Here is a 23,447-nt window from a genome sequence, read left to right as displayed (position 1 = left end):
GTTAAACGTGTCTGCCTCTCTTTGACATACAAATGGAGACTTCTTCTCAATTAATCTGATCCTGTTGCACTGGATATGGATGAATCCCTTACCAAAGTAGAGTTGTGTATGACACGATGGGGTTTTCTAGGACTGTATACAACCTCTTTCAGGCTCTTTAATGCCAAGGCATCATTAGTAATGTCAAAGTGACAGTGACATATATAGTTATGGATAAACAGGGGGTAGCCATTGGTAACAATAAGCCTGTTTAAAAATGCACTGCCAGATTTTATTTGCAAATTAAAACATGGTCCATGAATTAGCCTTTTTGCCAGCAGGTGCCACCTTTGTCTCCTGACCTGTAAAATGGCGGCCACCATTTTTAGAGATTCATCCAAATCAAATCACAAAAATTTTAGACAAAATCGATTAATTTAGAATCAATTCACCCATCTCAAATATGGAGCAGACATAGCCCATAAATAGGGCTCCAAGCTAGAGATGAGCGAATTTCTAAAAATTCGATTCAGATTTGTTTGAATCTGAGTCTGAATCTCTGCCTGAATCAAAAGTGCTTTGATTGACTGGTCTCTCTATCCTGCAAAAATTCTCCTGAATTGAATGAGATAAAAGGTCTTGAATAACGGCTGACAAATTATAGGACATGTCCTATTTTGTCCATTTTCATGGACCAACAGCCCCATGCAATTCAGGGGTGACATTTTTATTTTGACGTTTTTTTTCTCCCACTGTCATGTGAATAAATCCTTAGTGTACAGGACCTTTCTAGTGTGACTCTACTGCTGTACTACATGCACTGCCACTAGTATTCATCCTCCAAACACAGCATGAGACAAGAAGATCTCTTTAGTGGGACGTCCCCACAGCATAAACCTAATTATAAATTATTCAGGAGTTAAAACCCCCACTTTCTAAAAGCCATGCTCCCTAAAGTAATTGAATTTGTACTTCTACAAATATTTAACAGTTTAAATGTATAAATTCATAGCTCCTAGATGGGAGACCCAGGCACTCAGCCTATACAAAAATATAATACAAAAAATATATATCCAAAAATATATCTTTATTGAAATCGAAGAGTCTCTTGGAGGTGCCACTAGTCGGGTCTGTATTGTGTATATGTTGTGAATCATGTTTTTTTTAATCTAAGTGGGGGAGCCACATGGTTTGATATTGTATTTATTTATACTTGTTTTTCCATCCCACCTTTTTCACTACTTGTAATGCTATAATTTGATGTCCCGATGTGTTTTGTGCACTCTCCATGTGGTTGTGTTTGTCTTTGCCAATTTATGCATCTATTTATTTATTTTATCGATTTCAATAAAGATATATTTTTGTATATATATTTTTGTATTATTTTTGTATATGCTGAGTGCCTGGGTTTGTCCCATCTAGGAGCTATTCGTTTTTGAAACTTGCGTTCTATTTGTGCTATACAAACATATTCCAGTTTTGTTGTTTTATTGCTCATTGATATTTTATCTATAAATTCATGCAAAGTTGTCCAAGACAAAATGCATCCTATCTGTAGCCAACATGCTATTCTGTGTTTGAACATTAAAGGGACACTAACTTTTCACAAAACATTTGATATGCCATAGAGAGAGCCATATCAAAAAATCACTGGGGGTCTGAGTGCCGGGACCACCATGATCACTAGAACTAGGTGAGAGAAGTGTGATCATATTGTGCTATCTATCTTTGGTACCAAAGATGGAAATAAGACAGGCCAATAAACTTCTATCAAATCATGCAGAGAGGAGAAAAAGTGCAATTTGCAAACACTTCTCTCCCCTCATTCTAGGGATCCGTGGGGGTCTCAGCAATCAGACCCCCACTAAACACAACTATTGATATCTCTATGACATATGAAACGTTTTGGGAAAAGTAAGTGACCATTTAAAGCTTAGGACTGTTTCACTCTGCCGATATGAGTTCCATTATGAGTTTGCCGGGTAGCGGCTGGATCTCCGGCAGATCCCATTATAGTTAACATCTGGTGATGCCAGAGCCAGAGAGCTGTAACAGGCTGTTCTCTGCCAGAAAAACCTGCCAGAACTCATAATAGCAGTGTGAAACAGGTCTTAGCCCTGCAAAAGCTGTAATCTATTACCAATAAAATACCTTGCAACATGTTGCCATGCGTTTTCCACTCATATCCTTCGTTCTGAATGTTCTGATGGCCTCCTTCTCCCCAGCTGTCAATGACTTCTTGTATCGTGACCACGCTGTCTATACATAATAGAAACAATAGCTGTGGTCACCAGCAGTTATACTGTTCATGACTGCCCATGATATGAGGGAGTAAGAAGGTGCCTGACCATGATGTATGGTGGGAAGTCAGGCACTGACAATAGGGAGCAGAAGGGTCTCATGGCTAAGGGCCATGAGTTTAGTAATACATATTAGATAAAAGTTGGCCAAACATCTGACTGCCCAAACACCAGTTGTGCATTGTGGTGTCCCAACTTCCTCCAACTGCAGAGGCCGAGAGAAAACAAGGGTTGGGCACGTTGAATTTCAGCATGCCAATCCTTTGGTCCTCATGAAAGATAAGCTGCTGCAAGGGGTGTCTGACAACAGTTTTGTCCCGTGTCCTCACTGAGAGTACATGCCGATCATGCATGTTAATAGGGAGTCAATATCAATCCCCATTCATGCTCAACCTTCAAACTTAATATTTTTTTTCAGCATAAACCACCATACTTTTTATACAATGCAATATGACCCAGTACCAAGTCCATAGGTAATTATAACACTTATGATTGGAGCTAACCCAAGGCCAACAGTTTTACAGACATAAATTGCAGCACCACAACTTAGGGAAAAGAGTCCTCTCTTATCAGAAACCTTCTGTGACAGGCAATACTGGTTGTCAAAAAGGTTATAATTAATATTGCTATCATATACAAAATGCCCAAAATGGGTGTAAATCTATGCACTGTGGAACCTATTAAATTTGCTACATATCTCTGCGTCTTCTAAAACCAACCACTTACCATTTAATTTAGAGAAATGTTGCATGCCCCAGTTATGCCCTCAGGCTTCCAAACACACGTCCGAAACGTGTTTTTTAGTCCTCAGGAAAGTATTTGTAAATCATGAGTAATGAGTCTGTCTGGATTTGTTGTCAGGATGTTTCCTAATTGCTTTTGGGCTTTAGGCAAAACATTTGGACAGTTATTCGTGCTCCCAGCTAAACCAGCAATATCTGTGCATTTTCTAGTCTCTTTTATCAGCAGACGATGTCTACTTGGTATATCAGGAATAATTATATAAAGGAAATTCAGGAAATAAAATCCCTTTGCTGCTATAGGCCAATTTAAATACTAATCCAGGTCTGATATTTAGGTGACTGAAGAGAAGAGAGAAACATGAGAGAAACTATTTAGCAAAATGTTCCCCTTAGGTATTCTCTGAAATACAGCTCTTCATGTTCTTCATAAAAAAAAAAATCTCAATGTAGTATCAAAATGCATGTGCATGTTACATAGATTGCTGATTGAGAATAGTATAGCTTCAATTTATTTGTATTTAATGTCTAGTGAAACTAAGACTAGAGTGGAATTTACTAACTATTTAGGGGGTAAAAAGATGGGATGGAATTTATAGGCATTTACATATGATAAGAGAAACCTCCTGCATAGTGGCTATTATAGGGCATTTACACCTAAAGACTTAATTTCCTCTTGGAGTACTTTCACACTAGCGTTATTCTCTTCCGGTATTGAAATCCGGTAAAGGGTCTCAATACCGGAAAAAAATGCATTTGTTTTGTCCTAATGCATTCTGAATGGAAAGCAATATGTTCAGTATGCATCAGGATGTCTTCCGTTCAGTCCCTTGTACGGTATTTGACCGGACAAAATGCCGCAGCTTACTGTGGTATTTTTTCCTGCCAAAATCCAGGAACACTACCTTACTTGCCAGATCCGGCATTAATTTCCATAGAGATGTATTAATGCCAGATCCGGTACCAAGTGTTCTGGAAATTGCCGCGTTGCCGGATACGGTTTTCCAGTCTGCGCATGCGCCGTGACATAGGAGGAGCTATTTTTTGCTTTTGATCCTTGAAAAAAATTAAATACCGGATTCATTATTCCGGATGATACCGGATGAGACGGATCCGGTATATCACCGCATCTGTCTAACGGATCCAGCTCATCCGGTATCATCCGGAATAATGAATCGGATGCAGTGACCTCCACAATGCCCACCCCTTTAACAGTGACCTCCACAGTTCCCGCCCCTTTAACAGCAACCTCCACATTGCCCGTCCCTTTAATAGTGCCCGCCCCTTTAACAGTGACCTCCACGGTGCTCGCCTCTTTAATAGTGACATCACCAGTGCCCGCCCCTTTAACATTGACCACCCATTTTACAGTGACTTCAACAGTGTCAACCCCTTTAACATTGACCAACCCTTTAACAGTGACCTTCATAGTGGACACCCCTTTAACAGTGACCCCCACAGTGTCCGCCCCTTTAACAGTAACCTCCACATTGCTGGTCCCTTTAATAGTGCCCACCCCTTTAACAGTGACCTCCACAGTGTTCGCCCCTTTAACAGTGACCTCCACAATGCCTCCCCCTTTAACATTGACCACCCATTTAACGGTGACCTCAACAGTGCCCGCCCCTTTAACTTTGACCAACCCTTTAACAGTGACCTTCATAGTGGACACCCCTTTAACAGTGACTTCCACAGTGCTCGCCCTTTTAACAGTGACCTCCACAGTATCCTACCCTTTAACATTGACCACCCCTTTAACAGTGACCTTTATATTGCCCGCCCCTTTAACAGTGACTTCCACAGTTCCCACCCCTTTAACAGTGACCTCCGCAGTGCCTGACCCTTTAACAGTGACGTCCACAGTGCCTGCACCTTTAACAGTGAACTCCACAGCGCCCGTCCGTTTAATAGTTGCCCCTGCCCCCCATGCGTACCGGTATGCCATGTTTGCCGAGTCCATAAGGACTCAGGACGTACCGGTACGTCCTAAGTTTAAAAGTAGATTGCGACGCGGCGGGGGTTAATAGGAACAGGATGCCCGCTGAAATCATTCAGCGGGCATCCTGTCACAACGCCGGGGGGGTCATTTGACCCCCCGTATCGGCGATCGCCGCAAACCGCAGGTCAATTCAGACCTGCGGTTTGCGGCTTTTACCTGCAGTTGCGGCGGCGGGCGGTGCCATCGGGTCCCCATGCGGCCGTGGGGGGGACCCGATGGCATGGAAGGCAGCGCAATGTCTAAGGAAGGCATCGCGCTGCCTTCAGGTGACGAGCCTGTGAGATCCAGCCCCCTGGATAACACAGGCCGGAAGCTGTATGAGTAATACACACAGTATTACTTATACAGCCAATGCATTCCAATACAGAAGTATTGGAATGCATTGTAAAGGATTAGAACCCCAAAAGTTCAAGTCCCAAAGTGGGACAAAAAAGAAAGTGAAAAAAAGTTGAAAAAAGAAAGTTTTCCCCCCAAAAAATTAAAAGTTTCAAGTAAGAATAAACAAAAACGTAATTTTCCCAAAAATAAAGTAAAAAAAAGGTAAAAAATAGGAAAAAAAAAAAAGTATACATATTAGGTATCGCTCTATAAAAATATCACATGACCTAACCCCTCAGATGAACACCGTAAAAAAAAAAATATAAAAACTGTGCTAAATAAACAATTTTTTTGTCACCTTACTTCACAAAAAGTACAACAGCAAGCGATAAAAAAAGGTGTTTGCCCACCAAAATAGTACCAATCTAACCGTCACCTCATCCTGCAAAAAATGAGCCCCTACCTGAGACAATTGCCCAAAAAAAATAATAACTATGGCTCAGAATATGGAGACACTAAAACATCATTTTTTTTGTTTTAAAGGGTTTCTACCACTTCGTTTTCACATAATTAACTTTCAGACACTAGCGATCCGCTAGTGTCTGCTCTACCAAACAATCCTAATATAATAGCTTTTGGGGCAGCTTTTGGGGCAGCGGACGAAATCTCGCGCATGCGCCGTGCGGGTCTGTATTCGGCGCATGTGCAGTGAATGTCTGACCGCTTCCCTGCTCAGACATCTCCACTGTGCCTGCGCCGATGACGTCATAGTGCTCTGAGGAACAGGCGCAGTGGAGATGTCTGTGCAGAAAGCGGTCAGACATTCACGAGCGAGAATTCGTCCGCTGGCTCACAGGGAGGATCGCATTCCGGAGGAGATGGGCGGACTGGAGGGACGCGCTGGGCGGCGGCATTTTGTGAAGGTAGATCAAGCCTCTAGGTGCTAATGACGCCCCCATAGCACCTAGAGGCTCATTAGCATATCAATATAAGTTCTTTTTTTAGCGAAACGCCTGCACCAAAAGCTATTATATTAGGATTGTTTGGTAGAGCAGACACTAGCGGATCGCTAGTGTCTGAAAGCTAATTATGTGAAAACCAAGTGGTAGAAACCCTTTAAAAAAAGCTGTTATTGTGTAAAACTTACATAAAAAAAAAAAGTATACATATTTGGTATCGCCGCGGTCATATCGACCGGCTCTATAAAAATATTACATGACCTAACCCCTAAGATTAACACCGTAAAAAATAAAAAATAAAAACTGTGCTAAATAAACAATTTTTTGTCACCTTACATCACAAAAAGTGTAATAGCAAGCAATCAAAAAGTCATATGCACCCCAAAATAGTGCCAATCAAACCATCATCTCATCCCGCAAAAAATGAGACCCTACCTAAGGTAATCGCCCACAAAATGAAAAAAATATGGCTCTCAGAATATGGAGACACTAAAACATAATTAATTTTTTGTTTCAAAAATGATATTATTGTGTAAAACTTACATAAATAAAAAAAAAGTATACATGATAGGCATCGCCAGGTCCGTATCGACCGGCTTTTTAAAAATATCACATGACCTAACCCTTCAGATGAACACCGTAAAAAATGTAAAATAAAATCTGTGCTAAATAAACCATTTTTTGTCACCTTACATCACAAAAAGTGTAATAGCAAGCGATCAAAAAGTTACACGCACCCCAAAATAGTGCCAATAAAACCATCATCTCATCCCGCAAAAATCATACCGTACCCAAGGTAATTGCCCAAAACCTGAAAAAGTTATGGCTCTCATACTATGGAAACACTTAAACATGATATTTTTTTGGCTTCAAAAAAGAAATCATTGTGTAAAACTTACATAAATAAAAAAAAGTATACATATTAGGTATCGCCGCGTCCGTGACAACCTGATCTATAAAAATATCACATGATCTAACCTGTCAGATGAATGTTGTAAATAACAAAAAATAAAAACGGTGCCAAAACAGCTATTTATTGTTATCTTGCCTCACAAAAAGTGTAATATAGAGCAACCAAAAATCATATGTACCCTAAACTAGTACCAACAATATTGCCACCCTATCCCTTAGTTTCTAAAATAGGGTAATTTTTATGGAGTTTCTACTCTAGGGTTGCATCATGGGGGCTTCAAATGGGACATGGTGTCAAAAAAACCAGTCCAGCAAAATCTGCCTTCCAAAAACCGTATGGCATTCCTTTCCTTCTGCGCCCTGCCGTGTGCCCGTACAGCGGTTTACGACCACATATGGGGTGTTTCTGTAAACTACAGAATCAGGGTCATAAATATTGAGTTTTGTTTGGCTGTTAACCCTTGCTTTGTAACTGGAAAAAAATTATTAAAATGGAAAATCTGCCAAAAAAGTGAAATTTTGAAATTGTATCTCTATTTTCCATTAATTCTTGTGGAACACCTAAAGGGTTAACAAAGTTTGTAAAATCAGTTTTGAATACCTTGAGGGGGTAGTTTATAGAATGGGGTCATTTTTGGGTGGTTTCTTCTATGTAAGCCTCACAAAGTGACTTCAGACCTGAACTGGTCCCTAAAAATTGGGTTTTTGAAAATTTCTGAAAAATTTCAAGATTTGCTTCTAAACTTCTAAGCCTTGTAACATCCCCAAAAAATAAAATATCATTCCCAAAATGATCCAAACATGAAGTAGACATATGGGGAATGTAAAGTAATAACTATTTTTGGAGGTATTACTATGTAATATAGAAGTAGAGAAATTGAAACTTGGAAATTTGCAATTTTTTTACAAATTTTTGGTAAATTTGGCATTTTTTTATAAATGGCCAAGTCTGTAAGGTGAAATAGGGCCGAGTCCTTAAGTGGTTACATAGAATTTTACAGTGACCACCCCTTTAACAGTGACTTTTACAGTGGCCGCCCCTTTAACAGTGACTTTCACAGTGACCGCCCCTTTAACTGTGACTTTCACAGTGGCTTCCCATTTAACAGTGACTTTCACAGTGACCGCCCCTTTAACAGTGACTTTCACAGTGACCGCACCTTTAACAGTGACTTTCACAGTGGCCGCCCCTTTAAAAGTGACTTTCACAGTGACCGCCCCTTTAACAGTGACTTTCACAGTGGCTGCCCCTTTAACAGTGACTTTCACAGTGACCACCCCTTTAACAGTGACCGCCCCTATTACAGTGACTTTCACAGTGACCGCCCCTTTAACAGTGACTTTCATAGTGACCGCCCCTTTAACAGTGACTTTTACAGTGACTGCCCCTTTAACAGTGACTTTCACAGTCACCGCCCCTTTAACAGTGACTTTCAGTGACCGCCCCTTTAACAGTGACTGCACCTTTAACAGTGACCGACATTTTAACAGTGACTTTAACAGTGACCGCCCCTTTAACAGTGACTTTAACAGTGACCGCCCCTTTAACAGTGACTTTAACAGTGATCGCCCCTTTAACAGTGACTTTCACAATGACCGCCCCTTTAATAGCGACTTTCACAGTCACTGCCCCTTTAACAGTGACTTTCACAGTGACCGCCCCTTTAACAGTGACTACCCCTTTAACAGTGACTTTCACAGTGGCCGCCCCTTTACCAGTGTCTTTCACAGTGACCGCCCCTTTAACAATGACTTTCACAGTGACCACCCCTTTAACAGTTACTTTCACAGTGACTGCCCCTTTAACAGGGACCTTCATAGAGCTCACCCCTTTAATAATAGTGACCTCCACAGTGTCTGCCCATTTAATAACAGTGACCTCCACTGTGCCCGCCCCTTTAATAACCGTGACCTCCACTGTGCCCATCCCTTTAAAAACAATGACTTTCACTGTGTCCACCCCTTTAAAAACAGTGACCTCCCTAGTACCCGCCCCTTTAAGCAGTAAAGAAAAATTGCTGGGTTGTTATGGAATCCTGGAGTAAAACTGTGTTTATGGCAGTTGGTATTAGGTGGGGGGGGCAATTCTTTGGGGAATATCTCAGGAACGGTAAGTCCTAGAGAGCTGATAAGGTCTAAATCCTTCCCGGACACCTGATGTACGTGTGTGCCAAATTTGGTAAAGATCCGTCTAGTCGTTTGGTTGAGCATAAAAACATCCAGACAGACGTCTAAGACAGACAGACAGACAGAAACTCATTTTTATATATATAGGAGATATACAGCACTGTATTTATATGTGAGGTATGAAGTAGAGTTGAGCGAACCCGAACTGTAAAGTTCGGGTTCGTACCGAACTTTAGCTTTTTCGGGACCCGGACAAGAACCCAAACATTTAAGTAAAAGTTCGGGTTTGGGTTCGGTGTTCCGCGCTTTCTTGGCGCTTTTTGAAAGGCTGCACAGCAGCCAATCAACAAGCTTTTAACTGTGTGCCCTTAGAAGCCATCACAGCCATGCCTACTATTGGCATGGCTGTGATTGGCCAACTGCAGCATGTGACCCAGCCTCTATTTAAGCTGGAGTCACGTAGCGCCGCCCGTCACTCTGCTCTGATTAGTGTAGGGAGAGGCTGCAGCTGCTGTCAGGGACAGATCAGGGAGAAATATTAAGAAGAACTGCCTTTTTACTCAGCGATCAAAATCCAATGTGTTTTGTGGGTGCAGTGCACAATTTTTTTAAGCCTGCACTGAGCCAACTTCTGCTGAAAAAAAACTTTTTTTTACTTCAGTTGTCACTATCAATACCTAATCGGCAGCCATTTTATGCAACGATAGTGCACCAGCACTATCTGCATGTCTGCTAGTCCAGAAATACAGCTTTTTTGCTGACTGTGCTTAAAAAAACTTTTTGTTCATATACTGGTCATCTTTGATTACACGTGCATAGGTGACAGTCACATTTAGGCCACAAATACGGCCATTAGGTTACTGCGGTTAAAACACTAAAACATGATTTTTTTTGCTTCAAAAACGAAATCATTGTGTAAAACTAACATACATAAAATAAAGTATACATATTAGGTATCGCCGCGTCCGTATCGACCGGCTCTATAAAAATATCACATGAACTAACCCCTCAGATGAACACCGTAAAAAATGTAAAATAAAAACTGTGCTAAATAAACCATTTTTTGTCACGTTACATCACAAAAAGTGTAATAGCAAGCGATCAAAAAGTCACACGCACCCCAAAATAGTGCCAATAAAACCATCATCTCATCCCGCAAAAATCATACCCTACCCAAGGTAATTGCCCAAAAACTGAAAAATTTATGGCTCTCAGACTATGGAAACACTAAAACATGATATTTTTTTTGCTTCAATAAAGAAATCATTGTGTAAAACTTGGGTGCAGTGCACAATTTTTTTAAGCCTGCACTGAGCCAACTTCTGCTGAAAACAAACTTTTTTTTACTTCAGTTTGTCACTATCAATACCTAATCGGCAGCCATTTTATGCAACGATAGTGCACCAGCACTATCTATCTGCATGTCTGCTAGTCCAAAAATACAGCTTTTTTGCTGACTGTGCTTAAAAAAACTTTTTGTTCATATACTGGTCATCTTTGATTAAAAGTACATTGATTACAGTCACATTTAGGCCACAAATACGGCCATTAGGTTACTGCGCTTAAAAAAAGACGTTTGTTCATATACTGGTCATCTTTGATTACACGTGCATAGGTGACAGTCACATTTAGGCCACAAATCCGGCCATTTGGTTACTGCGGTTTAAAAAAAACGTTTGTTCATATACTGGTCATTTTTGATTAAACGTGCATTGATTACAGTCACATTTAGGCAGCAAATACGGCCATTTGGTTACTGCGGTTTAAAAAAACCATTTGTTCATATACTGGTCAATTTTGATTAAACATGCATTGATTACAGTCACATTTAGGCCACAAATACGGCCATTTGGTTACTGCGATTTAAAAAAAAAACGTTTGTTTATATACTGGTCATCTTTGATTACACGTGCATAGGTGACAGTCATATTTAGGCCACAAATACGGCCATTTGGTTACTGCGGTTTAAAAAAACTGTTTGTTCATATACTGGTCATCTTTGATTAAACGTACATTGATTACAGTCACATTTAGGCCACAAATACGGCCATTAGGTTACTGCGGTTAAAAAAAAAACTTTTGCTCATATACTGGTCATCTTTGATTACACGTGCATCGGTGACTGTCACATTTAGGCCACAAATTCCGCTGTCATATAGAGTTTTAAAAAAAAATATTGAGTGCAATACCCTACATCAGGGTTTATATTGGCGGTTAATTATTTTTAACATACTTAACCAATTTTTACTTTGCTTTGTGAATGCTAACTATGAGGCAAACATCTAATAAGGGACGCGGTCATGGTCGCGGTTGTGGTGTTGGTGGAGCCTCTGGTGCAGGGAGAGGACGTGGCCAGGAACATCAGGATGAGCATAAGTAATCATTGTTTACTGTATGTTTAAAACTTTAGTGCATAGAATCTTGGGAGAAAAGAATTACAGACAAGGACCAAAAAGTCCTGCCAATAATAAAATATATTAGAAACCACTCAAGGTAACACCACTAAACACAAGGGCAAGGCTATGGGATGTAAATTATGTATTGATATTTCATTTATTTCAGGTGCACATCACTGGAGATTGTATGTGATTTGTCTTTTAAAATGGACTAGCACCCAAAACATCCTCTCTTTCGGTGACGTGAAGTCCCATAATAAGGAAGCATACTGTATTATGGCATGTTAATGGCAGATGAATCTTATACAGGGTGGGGGCGTAAAATGAGTCTCAAAGACTTTTGCTTTATATAGAAATGACTATAAGCCTGTCAATAAGCTCAGTTTAAGTGAGGTTTAGAAAGATTTATTGTCTGTTCAATAGATCTGTTCGAGCTTCCCAAGTGACCTTGAGAACATTTAAAGTGCAGCTAGTTGGATGCCAAGGATTTTTCTTGAGAAAATTATATTTCCTATGGATAACACTAAAACATCTATGCGTCTTTTAAAGCACAGCTGTGTTGCAATAAATGCCCTGCACATACATGGGTCATTTACTGACAACAGCTCTGTGGTGGGGCTGAGTGGTAACTGCAATTGTACGCTACATATACCATTACCAGGATTACTTTAAAGGCACACCAAGCCTGGAAAGGGATGATACAAACAACAGAACATTTACCTGCGTCTCAGTTGGCACAACCACCAAAACAGACTATCTTGTGGAATTTGAAAAAGTTTTCTGCAATGGATTTCATCATATACATTGCAAAGGGAGTAATCCATGGTGGAAGTCCACAGCATAAATTGTCATAATGCAGATTAGGGGTACAGCCACACAGTCGAGTTTCCTGATGCCATTTTGGAAGCCAAACCCAGGAATGGACCATAAAGGAAGAGAAAGTATAAAGGACGAATTCTACTTCTCCTCTTTTTTTTTTTTACTTGGGCTTCCAAAACGACACGAGGAAACTGGAACGTGTGGCCATATCCTTAAGAAGTCCTCACCGCAGGTCAGTTTACACTGTACATTTTCCTACAGTGTGTGAATGAGACTTTGCAAAAATTAATGACAAAACATCTGCTCGTATGCATATACCCTTAAGATTCTGTTCACACCAGCATCGCAGGTGGATCATGACGACTGTGAAAAATCCATTTTCCAAATAATTCAAATGGACACTGACAGACCCTATTGACATGATCGCTTGGGGTTTTGTCAGGTATACAGTATATTCAATGACAACACCATTCTATCTGTCAAAATGAACAGAATGCGTGACAGAAATCTCTGAAAGTACGTCGGAATAGAGCCTTAAAGGGGATCTAACACCAGAAAATCCAATGCTAAACTAGGCACAGTGCCTTGTAGGGCTAGCTCATCTGAATCTAATAATACTTTTCACTTAGTGATCCATCATTTCATTTTGGGAAAAAAATGTACTTTTAATCCATATGGAAAAAAGCAGTTAAGTGTACCGAGGGTGAACCCATGTCACTCTGTGCACCTTTGCTCCTCCTGCTTCATCTGCCAGCTCCTCCCTTTCCTTCTTGATTGACAGGGCCAAGAGAGATGCCAATGCAGGAACCTGACTCTGTCAATCAGGAAGAAGAGGGAGGAGCTGTCACAGGAAGTAGAAGGAGTAAGGGTGCACAGAGTGGGTTTGCATAATTGCATGCATAATTGCTCATTAGCATTTGGATAAAAAAATATAAAAATCTCCAGAATGGGGCAACAGATTACATTCAGCTCAGCTAGCCCTACAAGGTATTGCACCCCATACAGCCTCCACAAGGAGATTTACCAAGGGAATCTGTCACCACTGTAGACCCTTTTTCACAGTTGGCATGGACTTATAGCTAGCTCTGCTATAGCCATGGGTCAATATACCTTTATATCCAAATCCATGTTTTTTAACTCCCAAAAAATATGTTTTCATGAATATGCTAATTAGGTTGACAAGAGCTGAAACATAGAAACATAGAAACATAGAATGTGTCGGCAGATAAGAACCATTTGGCCCATCTAGTCTGCCCAATATACTGAATACTATGGATAGCCCCCGGCCCTATCTTATATGAAGGATAGCCTTATGCCTATCCCATGCATGCTTAAACCCCTTCACTGTATTTGCAACTACCACTTCTGCAGGAAGGCTATTCCATGCATCCACTACTCTCTCAGTAAAGTAATACTTCCTTATATTACTTTTAAACCTTTGCCCCTCTAATTTTGAAGGGGCTGTACTTATCCATCGTGGAGCTCAGCTGCACCCATTAGTAGGGAGCCCCACTTCTCCTCACTCTTTTCCTTTCCTCCTAATAGCAGCGGCGATGCTAGCTAAAATCCTGTGGAGGCTGCTGGCCCATGCATCGTTCAGGTAATGAGACCACTGCCAGCTTTAATATAAATCACATAGGACCACACAGAAAGGTGAACATGCACTTACGTGAGATTTCAGCGGGCAGCATGATGTTAGGAGGAGAAAAGAAGCACAATGGAGAGGAGTTCACTGCTAATGGGTACGACTGGACTACACAACAGATAAATACAGCCCTTTGGACTCTTTTCAAGCTAATTAGTGTATTGATTAAAACATGTTTTTGTGGGTTAGAAAACATGGACTAGGAACATAAAGGCATATTTACACATGGCTATAGCAGAGCTATAGGGTCAAGCAAACAGTGAAAAAGGGTTTACTGCGGTGAGCGATTCCCTTAAATGCTCCAGAATTCTGACTTACTAGATGTAAAAAAATATATATATATAGCATTCATGCCTTGCACTACATTTTTATGTGTTTTAGGCACTTTTTGTAGGTGTGGAAAGGAGGATGTAACTTTAGCACCAAACTTTTAGTCAACCAATAGGTAGTATAAAGTTAGATAAAAGTGCTCCAGCAAGATGCAATATCCCTTCACTATATATACACTATACCCCTCTAGCACTCTCGCACCACTGCAGTCTATCTTCAACAATGCCGCCCAGTTAATTCACATCTCCCCTCATTTCTCCTCTGCTTCTCCCCTTTGCTAGTCCCTTTACTAATTCCCCATTGTTCAGCAAATTCCATTTAAAATACTAACATTGACATATAAGGCCATCCACAATCTGTCCCCTCCTTACATCTCTGATCTGCTTTCCAGATACACCCCCACATGTAATCTTCAAACCTCACAAGACCCTCATCTTTGTTCACCTCTTGTCTGTTCTTAACACAATTGTCTACAAGATTTATCAAGTGTATCCCCCATACTCTGAGACTCACTACCGAAGCACATCCCACTATCCCCCAACATCCAAACTTTCAAAAGCAACCAACGAGAACCCACTTATTCAGGAAATCCTACCACCTACAATGAACATGCTTCAACCATACAACCAGATGAGCATCTTTTATCCTTTGTGTCCTTCCCCTTCCCTTGTACATTGTAAGCTCTCGGGGCCAGGGTCCTCTTCGCCTCTCTACCAGTTTCTTAATTGTTTCATGTTTATTGTATTTGTATATATTTTTTATTATGTATGTGTAACCCTCTCTTGATTTTCAACGCCATGGGATTAATGGCGCTTTCAAATAAGTACAATAAATTTATTGTACTTTTGCTCTTTTGTTTCTAGTTAGTTAGAACCCTGATGGATGGAGGAGCAGGGTGGTTCTTGGGGATCTACACAAAAGTTTTTCTTTTTCTATTAAGCCATTAGATTCAAGTATTGAATTCATGTTTTCTTTTAATTTTTTATGTCCCTTTCACTTTTCTTGGGAGGACGGTATTACAGGAGCAGCATCCGGTTTTCCAGGGGGAAGGTAATTGCTGTGTATAGCATTTCGACACCTGCTACTGCTTGGCTGTGACATCAAAGTACGAAACCGCTTCACTCAAGTTCCCCAAGTAAGCACATTTACATGACCTTACTAACATTATTAAATATTTGAAGGCAGTAATATGCCAGCCATGGTGTGCTGTAAAGAGTGGTGCAGTTGGCAAAAGCAGAATGGTTCCTAAATATTTTATCACGACTGCAAAAAGCTTAGAGTGTTAATGATTTCTGCATCAATGTCATCACCGTAGGAAGTCTAGACAGTTTGATCTTTATTCTTTATGTCAGAACCTGCCGCATCTCGTTTCACATGTATCAGGACCCAGGCCTTTAAAAGAAATATGTGCAGGGCTATGTGTTAGTGAAATTCATGCTGTGATTCAGTGTGGCAGATTCATCAAAATGACTTTGACTGTGAGCCCTGACGGATGTCAGGCTTTCACTTCAGAACGCACTCGCTATGCGATGATATTAGCTCTGCCACTGATTTCTATGTTAATATGTTGCCTGAAATGAGAGTCTGTTAAATAGCATCAAATTATGTCACTTTTAAACAGCGATGTCGGTACATGCAGAGATAAAAGGCTGAATAGAAACAGAGCACATAACAAGCAGACTATATTTGGCAGAAATATTGGATTTCATAGCCGGAAAAAGAATTAGCCTTCTTTAAAATATGTATTTGACCCATTTTTATGGTAAATGACCCTGTTTAAATTTCTATTGTTGGACAGATAAATTTGAATGTGTTTGTTCCCCGAATAAATGCAATGGCCAGCAAGTTAGAATGATCTCTATAAATCCCAATGCTATGAGATTATGAATTCCAGTTACAAGAAGTCATTTTAAAAGAATTTGTCCTTGTTCATACTGAGATACTTCATGGGTATACTCTGGCTGGAATGATGAAAATCTGAACAAAGCACAACTCTAAATCTCAGAACACCCATTATCAATTCTGGATTTTACATCCAAAAATGTTAAAACATCTCACAGACAGGAACAAAGAAAGGAACAGTGAAGATGGGGGTCACCAAACCTGTATAGAAGTATGCACAGTCACCTGCTCTCTTTTCCTTTAGCTACATATAACCTCTATGCCTCTTTGCTTGTACATGCTATTGTTGAAATGTTACCTAATTTGTAGGCATGCCTACAAATGGGGAAAGCTCCCCTACACATTAGAAGGAATATCCACATGACTAAAGAGAAGCTAAAACAAATTGAATTGGAATCTAATGGAGAATACTGTTATGAACATTAGGGGTTTGCCTATTGCTTCAAGTTCACCTAGTTGCTAAACTTGTTTGTGACTATGAAACTGGTTGACCTGTTGCATGTGCGCCTGGCAGCTGAAGACATCTGTGTTAGTCCAATGTTCATATGTGTCCATATTGCTGAGAAAAATGAAGATTCAATGTATGCAAATGAGCCTCTAGGAACAACGAGGGCACTACGATTATACCTAGAGGCTCTGTTCTCTCTGTCTGCAACTGTCACACCCTCTGCACTTTGATTGACAGAGCCAGGCAGTGAAAACATCTGGCTCTGACCTCTTTTAAAATCAATCAAAGCGGAGAGCGTGTGGCAGTTGCATAGAGAGATGAGCCTCTAGGGGCAATGACCACTGCACCCATTGCCCCTAGAGGCTCATTCAAATATATTAAAACACTATTTTTCTCAGCAATGCGGGCACCTATGAACAGCGACCAACACCATATGCGTTTACCTGCCAAGTGTATATATGCAATGGGTCAGCCAGTTTTATTGGCACAAATCTGATGACAGATACACTTTCATCTAGGTTTAGTTATTGTCTGCCTTGCTTTGTTGATTTCGGTGAACTGCTGATTGTTGAGTCTATTTATATTTAGGCCTCACTTCCTTTTTCCTGTTATTCTGATCTTTTTCTATTTTATTGTGCATTTAGACGGGCAGGGCAGGAAAAACGAGCCTCATTGGACTCTTCTCCCTAGTGGGCTAGTCCTGCTTCTTACCAAGGGAGGGTTTGCAGGAAGCTGTAGTTGAGAGTGGAGTTGAGAGTTGAAGTGAGGAGTGAAGCAGCATGGTGTGATGAGGGAGCTTTTTCCCCTCACTGCTGCAGGAGCTTTGGGAAAGTAGCTCAGAGAGCAGCACACTCCTGATATACACTCACCTAAAGAATTATTAGGAACACCATACTAATACGGTGTTGGACCCCCTTTTGCCTTCAGAACTGCTTTAATTCTACGTGGCATTGATTCAACAAGGTGCTGATAGCATTCTTTAGAAATGTTGGACCATATTGATAGGATAGCATCTTGCAGTTGATGGAGATTTGAGGGATGCACATCCAGGGCACGAAGCTCCCGTTCCACCACATCCCAAAGATGCTCTATTGGGTTGAGATCTGGTGACTGTGGGGGCCATTTTAGTACAGTGAACTCATTGTCATGTTCAAGAAACCAATTTGAAATGATTCGAGCTTTGTGACATGGTGCATTATCCTGCTGGAAGTAGCCATCAGAGGATGGATACATGTTCTCATTCTGTTTACGCCAAATTCGGACTCTACCATTTGAATGTCTCAACAGAAATCGAGACTCATCAGACGAGGCAACATTTTTCCAGTCTTCAACAGTCCAATTTTGGTGAGCTCGTGCAAATTGTAGCCTCTTTTTCCTATTTGTAGTGGAGATGAGTGGTACCCGGTGGGGTCTTCTGCTGTTGTAGCCCATCCGCCTCAAGGTTGTGCATGTTGTGGCTTCACAAATGCTTTGCTGCATACCTCGGTTGTAACGAGTGGTTATTTAAGTCAACGTTACTCTTCTATCAGCTTGAATCAGTCGGCCCATTCTCCTCTGACCTCTAGCATCCACAAGGCATTTTTGCCCACAGGACTACCGCATACTGGATGTTTTTCCCTTTTCACACCATTCTTTGTAAACCCTAGAAATGGTTGTGCGTGAAAATCCCAGTAACTGAGCAGATTGTGAAATACTCAGACCGGCCCGTCTGGCACCAACAACCATGCCACGCTCAAAATTGCTTAAATCGCCTTTTTTTACCATTCTGACATTCAGTTTGGAGTTCAGGAGATTGTCTTGACCAGGACCACACCCCTAAATGCATTGAAGCAACCGCCATGTGATTGGTTGACTAGATAATTGCATTAATGAGAAATAGAACAGGTGTTCCTAATAATTCTTTAGGTGAGTGTATAAAATGACTTCGTACATTTGAGAGGGAAAACAGCACCAAAAACACCCTACTGAGCAAAACGGGTCACTGGATACCTCACTCTCATAAAAAACAGTAACTGAAGCTGATAGTAACCAGACTGTAGCCAGAGATTAGTACAGCAGAGAGAGAGAGAAAGCAAAATATTCAAGTTTACCTGCCAGTTTACCCTTAGCCTGATGGAGCCAAGAGAAAGATCAATTGTTTTTGGATGACACCATTTTATTGCAAGTTTATTCAAGTAAAAACCCTTAAACTTCACCAAGTCTGGACTCTACTTACAGCCCATCGCACTATAAGAATGCATGGGATTGTATTGTACATTTACTTGGTATGGACTCTACTGGACATACTGTAGTATATACAATACATATGCCATGCTAAGCTGTGGCTGAAATCTTCTTTGTCTGGACTTCTTCTGTTCCATTTGTGCTATGATCTATCTCCTTTATGGTATTTTTGTTTGAAAGCAACCTTTATATTGTTATAAAAACTCATTTAGGAATCTATAAATCTCCTGCTATCTAAAAGATTTCTCCTACCCCCTTCTCCCTGCTCAGCCTGACCCTCTTTTCCCACAACAGCAGGTGCTGATTTCCAGCAAATGAAAAAGTTTCTACCTCGACGGCACTGTAAATACTATAGTATATTGACTCCCATTCACAGTTAATAAGCTCTCACTTCCAGGATTCTGAAAGGAGTTAAAGTGTAGCCCATGAAGCAGGCGAGAAAGCTTTCAATAAAACCACATTTCTTATGCTATCATCACAACATTATATAACCATAATGATAGGAAAATATATGTAACTACATAGAATTATATTATTTCCTTATTATTGCCCACAGACATTGCTTGAGACTTTCCACAGCTAATCCAGTTTAGTGGACAAAACACGTACTTGTCAAGTATTCTGGTTCACTTCATCCTAAGACATTGTTGTCACTAGAACAGTCGGATAATGAATTATTCAATTTATAACGGGAAAATATTAGCCAAATGTTTATAATTACATGAAAATGTTTCAGTAATTACAAAGCCATGTGTGATACATGCTCATTATTCATTGTGCATGTTCAATGTCATATACAGCTCACTGGAACAGCTGGCCAGATGTTAGACTGTGCAACAGCTACTGGACATTTTCCCTTTGGATTTCTTTAATGGAAACCTAAAACTAGTTCCTGTTCCAGGCTTTAACCAAAATCCTACAAGGACTTCTCCTCTTTTAATTAACTCTTAGCAATAACCTTCTATTAGTCCTATGATAAAATTATTATTTATATTATTCCGTTATGTTAAGGCTGACTTTTGCCTACAGCACATTGATAGATTGCAGCCTGCTCCAAATGAAACCATGAAGTCTACTGATGGATCTACATGGTTACTGAATGGAGCTGAAATCTCTCCATAATCATAAAGAGATATTAAGAAGTTATGTATGTAATTATCAAATTATTATTTTTAGCCACCAGCTCTAGCATGGTTGAGCAGGATACAATACATTGTTGTGGACTACATGCTCAGCATTATGCCCCAATACATTTTTTGGCTTGAGTAGTAATGATGGTGGTTGCCCACCCTTCTATTTAGAAGTGGAAATTGGTTTCCTTTCCTTTGGTTTCCTTTCAATCTGGTAGTAATAGCTTTGCTCAAACCCATATGATATATATATATATATATATATATATATATATACAGTACAGACCAAAAGTTTGGACACACCTTCTCATTCAAAGAGTTTTCTTTATTTTCATGACTATGAAGGCATCAAAACTATGAATTAACACATGTGGAATTATATACATAACAAACAAGTGTGAAACAACTGAAAATATGTCATATTCTAGGTTCTTCAAAGTAGCCACCTTTTGCTTTGATTACTGCTTTGCACACTCTTGGCATTCTCTTGATGAGCTTCAAGAGGTAGTCCCCTGAAATGGTCTTCCAACAGTCTTGAAGGAGTTCCCAGAGATGCTTAGCACTTGTTGGCCCTTTTGCCTTCACTCTGCGGTCCAGCTCACCCCAAACCATCTCGATTGGGTTCAGGTCCCGTGACTGTGGAGGCCAGGTCATCTGGCCCAGCACCCCATCACTCTCCTTCAAGGTCAAATAGCCCTTACTTTCAAAGTTTTCCCAATTTTTCGGCTGACTGACTGACCTTCATTTCTTAAAGTAATGATGGCCACTCGTTTTTCTTTACTTAGCTGCTTTTTTCTTGCCATAATACAAATTCTAACAGTCTATTCAGTAGGACTATCAGCTGTGTATCCCCAACGCAACTGAAGGTCCCAACCCCATTTATAAGGCAAGAAATCCCACTTATTAAAGCTGACAGGGCACACCTGTGAAGTGAAAACCATTTCAGGGGACTACCTCTTGAAGCTTATCAAGAGAATGCCAAGAGTGTGCAAAGCAGTAATAAAAGCAAAAGGTGGCTACTTTGAAGAACCTAGAATATGACATATTTTCAGTTGTTTCACACTTGTTTGTTATGTATATAATTCCACATGTGTTAATTCATAGTTTTGATGCCTTCAGTGTGAATCTACAATTTTCATAGTCATGAAAATAAAGAAAACTCTTTGAATGAGAAGGTGTGTCCAAACTTTTGGTCTGTACTGTATATATAATCCATCTGAGATTTCCCTACAAACTTTTGAACAAATTCTTGGCAAAATGTGCATGTTTTAAATGTTGATTTTGTCATAGATTTTTTTCATGGATTTGCCAAAGATTTCACCTTGGAAGTCCACGATGGGAAATCCACAGAAAGAATAGACATACTGCAGATTTAAAATCCACAACAGCTTGTCAATTTATGTTAAGATATTTTTCCCTAAAGAAATTAATTCTCCTCCACTGTACTATGATACAGATTTTCTGTTACTTGTGGATATAGCATAGAAAGGTTAGTTTAACCCTTTCTCAATATCAGGCATGCATGTATGCCATATATCAGGTCTTTAAAGATGACGCCTGTAAAGAACCTGAGTGGGTGCCATATCTGCCGAGTGCCTGTTGTTTTACACACCAGACAATCAATTGGATAGTCTGTGATCCATAATAAAGCTGGTCACAGACTTTAAACCCCCCAGATGCTGTGTACAATTGTGACCATATCATCTGACCAGCCAGTTGCCAGGAGCGCTGCACTCTGCATGCCTGAACGGCTCCCTGTGGCAAGATTGCAGGAGATGTTCAGTAGCTATAGCAGCCTCTGGACTTCTGAAGGCTCTGAGGCCTGCCAAATCAAAGTTTCTATCAATCTTCGCCTGTGGCAGGGCTTGATAGGAATGTAGTAATTCTCCCATAGACTACTATGGTAAATCAAAGCGGTCTAAGGCAGAAGCAATCAGATGACCACATGTTAAAGTCCCATAGGGGGACTAAAAATAGATGTAAAAAAAGTTTTTAAATTATAAAAAGTACAAGGATATACAAATTCAAATCAACCCCTTTCCCCATTTCAAAAATAAAAATAAACAATAAAAAAAAAGTTTAAATCATTAAAACTGACACTTCCCAAAAGTATTTATCTCATAGGGTGAACAGCGCAATGGAAGAAAATGAAACTGAATTTTGAAATGGCAGGTTCGCCATTTTTTAGTCGCTTCATCTACCAAAAAAAAATTCATAGAAAGCGATCAAAAAGTCATGCACACCCCTAAATAGACTTAATATAAAATGAGCCCTCACACAGCTCTGTAGATGTAAAGATATAAAAAAGCTATAGGGGTCAAAATATGGCAATGCAAAGAAAAACAAAATTAAGTTAGCATGTCAATTTTTCTGGATAGGGAACGCTTTGAATATGAAACCCATAAAACTATGGCAGAATTGCGTTGTTTTTATTTTATTTCACACCATTTTGAATATTTTTCCAGCTTCCCATTACATTGGATATAGTATTAAATGGTGCCATTAGTGCCATTAGAAAGTATAACTTATTGCAACATATGGCTATGCAAACTGAAAAATAAAAGCTGGCTTCTGGAAGGCAGAAGGGAAAAAATACTTTTTTTTTTTTTTTAAACAGTAAATCTCTGTGTCAGGAAGGGTGACTCCATCTCTGGGGTCCCCAGCAGCATCAGTACTGGCCATCCAACTTGTCTTTTTTGCAACTTCTCCAGATCCGGCATTGCCAGATACTTCCGCCTTCCTGACAGACCCCATTTACTATAATAAGGTCCAGCAGAGATCTAGCTGCTACCCGGCAAATATGCAGTTTTTTGGCTGATATCCCGGCATAGTCTGGCAGACTTTCTGGCCGGAACCCCCAGCCACAGGTGTGAAAGAAACCTGTATGGCTATCAAGAAACAGAATTACAGTTTCTTTTAATTTCTCTTTTCTGCTCACTGTAAATAACTAACACAATTTCTGGATTTTGGGACATCAGATTAAAGGAAATTCACACTACTATTATACAGAGACCCATAGTGAGCCCCCAAATATATGCAGCCTATACTTATACTATGATGTTCCTCTAGTTTATAGGTATATCCGTCACATTATTATTACTGCTGAGTAAATTGGAACTTCCATTTGTGTCTTCCACAAAGTTACTTTTGTTAACTTTTTGTTTTGTTGTTTCTTACAGGAGGTGGGAAGTGTCCAGGGAGTGAAATCAGTAGCATTATC

The 23,447-nt window shown here is 40.1% G+C and overlaps 1 protein-coding gene across 6 annotated transcripts in view; it reads right to left on the bottom strand.

Moving 5' to 3' along the window:
* TENM3 (teneurin transmembrane protein 3) overlaps positions 1 to 23,447 on the bottom strand; it is a 1,407,247-nt gene that overhangs the window by 743,592 nt on the left and 640,208 nt on the right. For 4 of the 6 annotated variants that reach the window (XM_040418697.1, XM_040418698.1, XM_040418703.1 and 1 more), the window contains exon 5: positions 2,131 to 2,238. The exons of the other annotated variants lie outside the window; for them this stretch is intronic. In XM_040418697.1, coding sequence (XP_040274631.1) covers positions 2,131 to 2,238 — 108 coding nt within the window. The remainder of the gene's footprint in view (positions 1 to 2,130; positions 2,239 to 23,447) is intronic. 6 annotated transcript variants of the gene reach the window in all.

Source organism: Bufo bufo, chromosome 2 (assembly GCF_905171765.1).
Source record: "Bufo bufo chromosome 2, aBufBuf1.1, whole genome shotgun sequence".
NCBI classification, from domain to species: Eukaryota; Metazoa; Chordata; class Amphibia; order Anura; family Bufonidae; genus Bufo; species Bufo bufo.
Note: the sequence above shows the minus strand (reverse complement) of the source record. Positions and strands in the feature narration are given on the sequence as shown.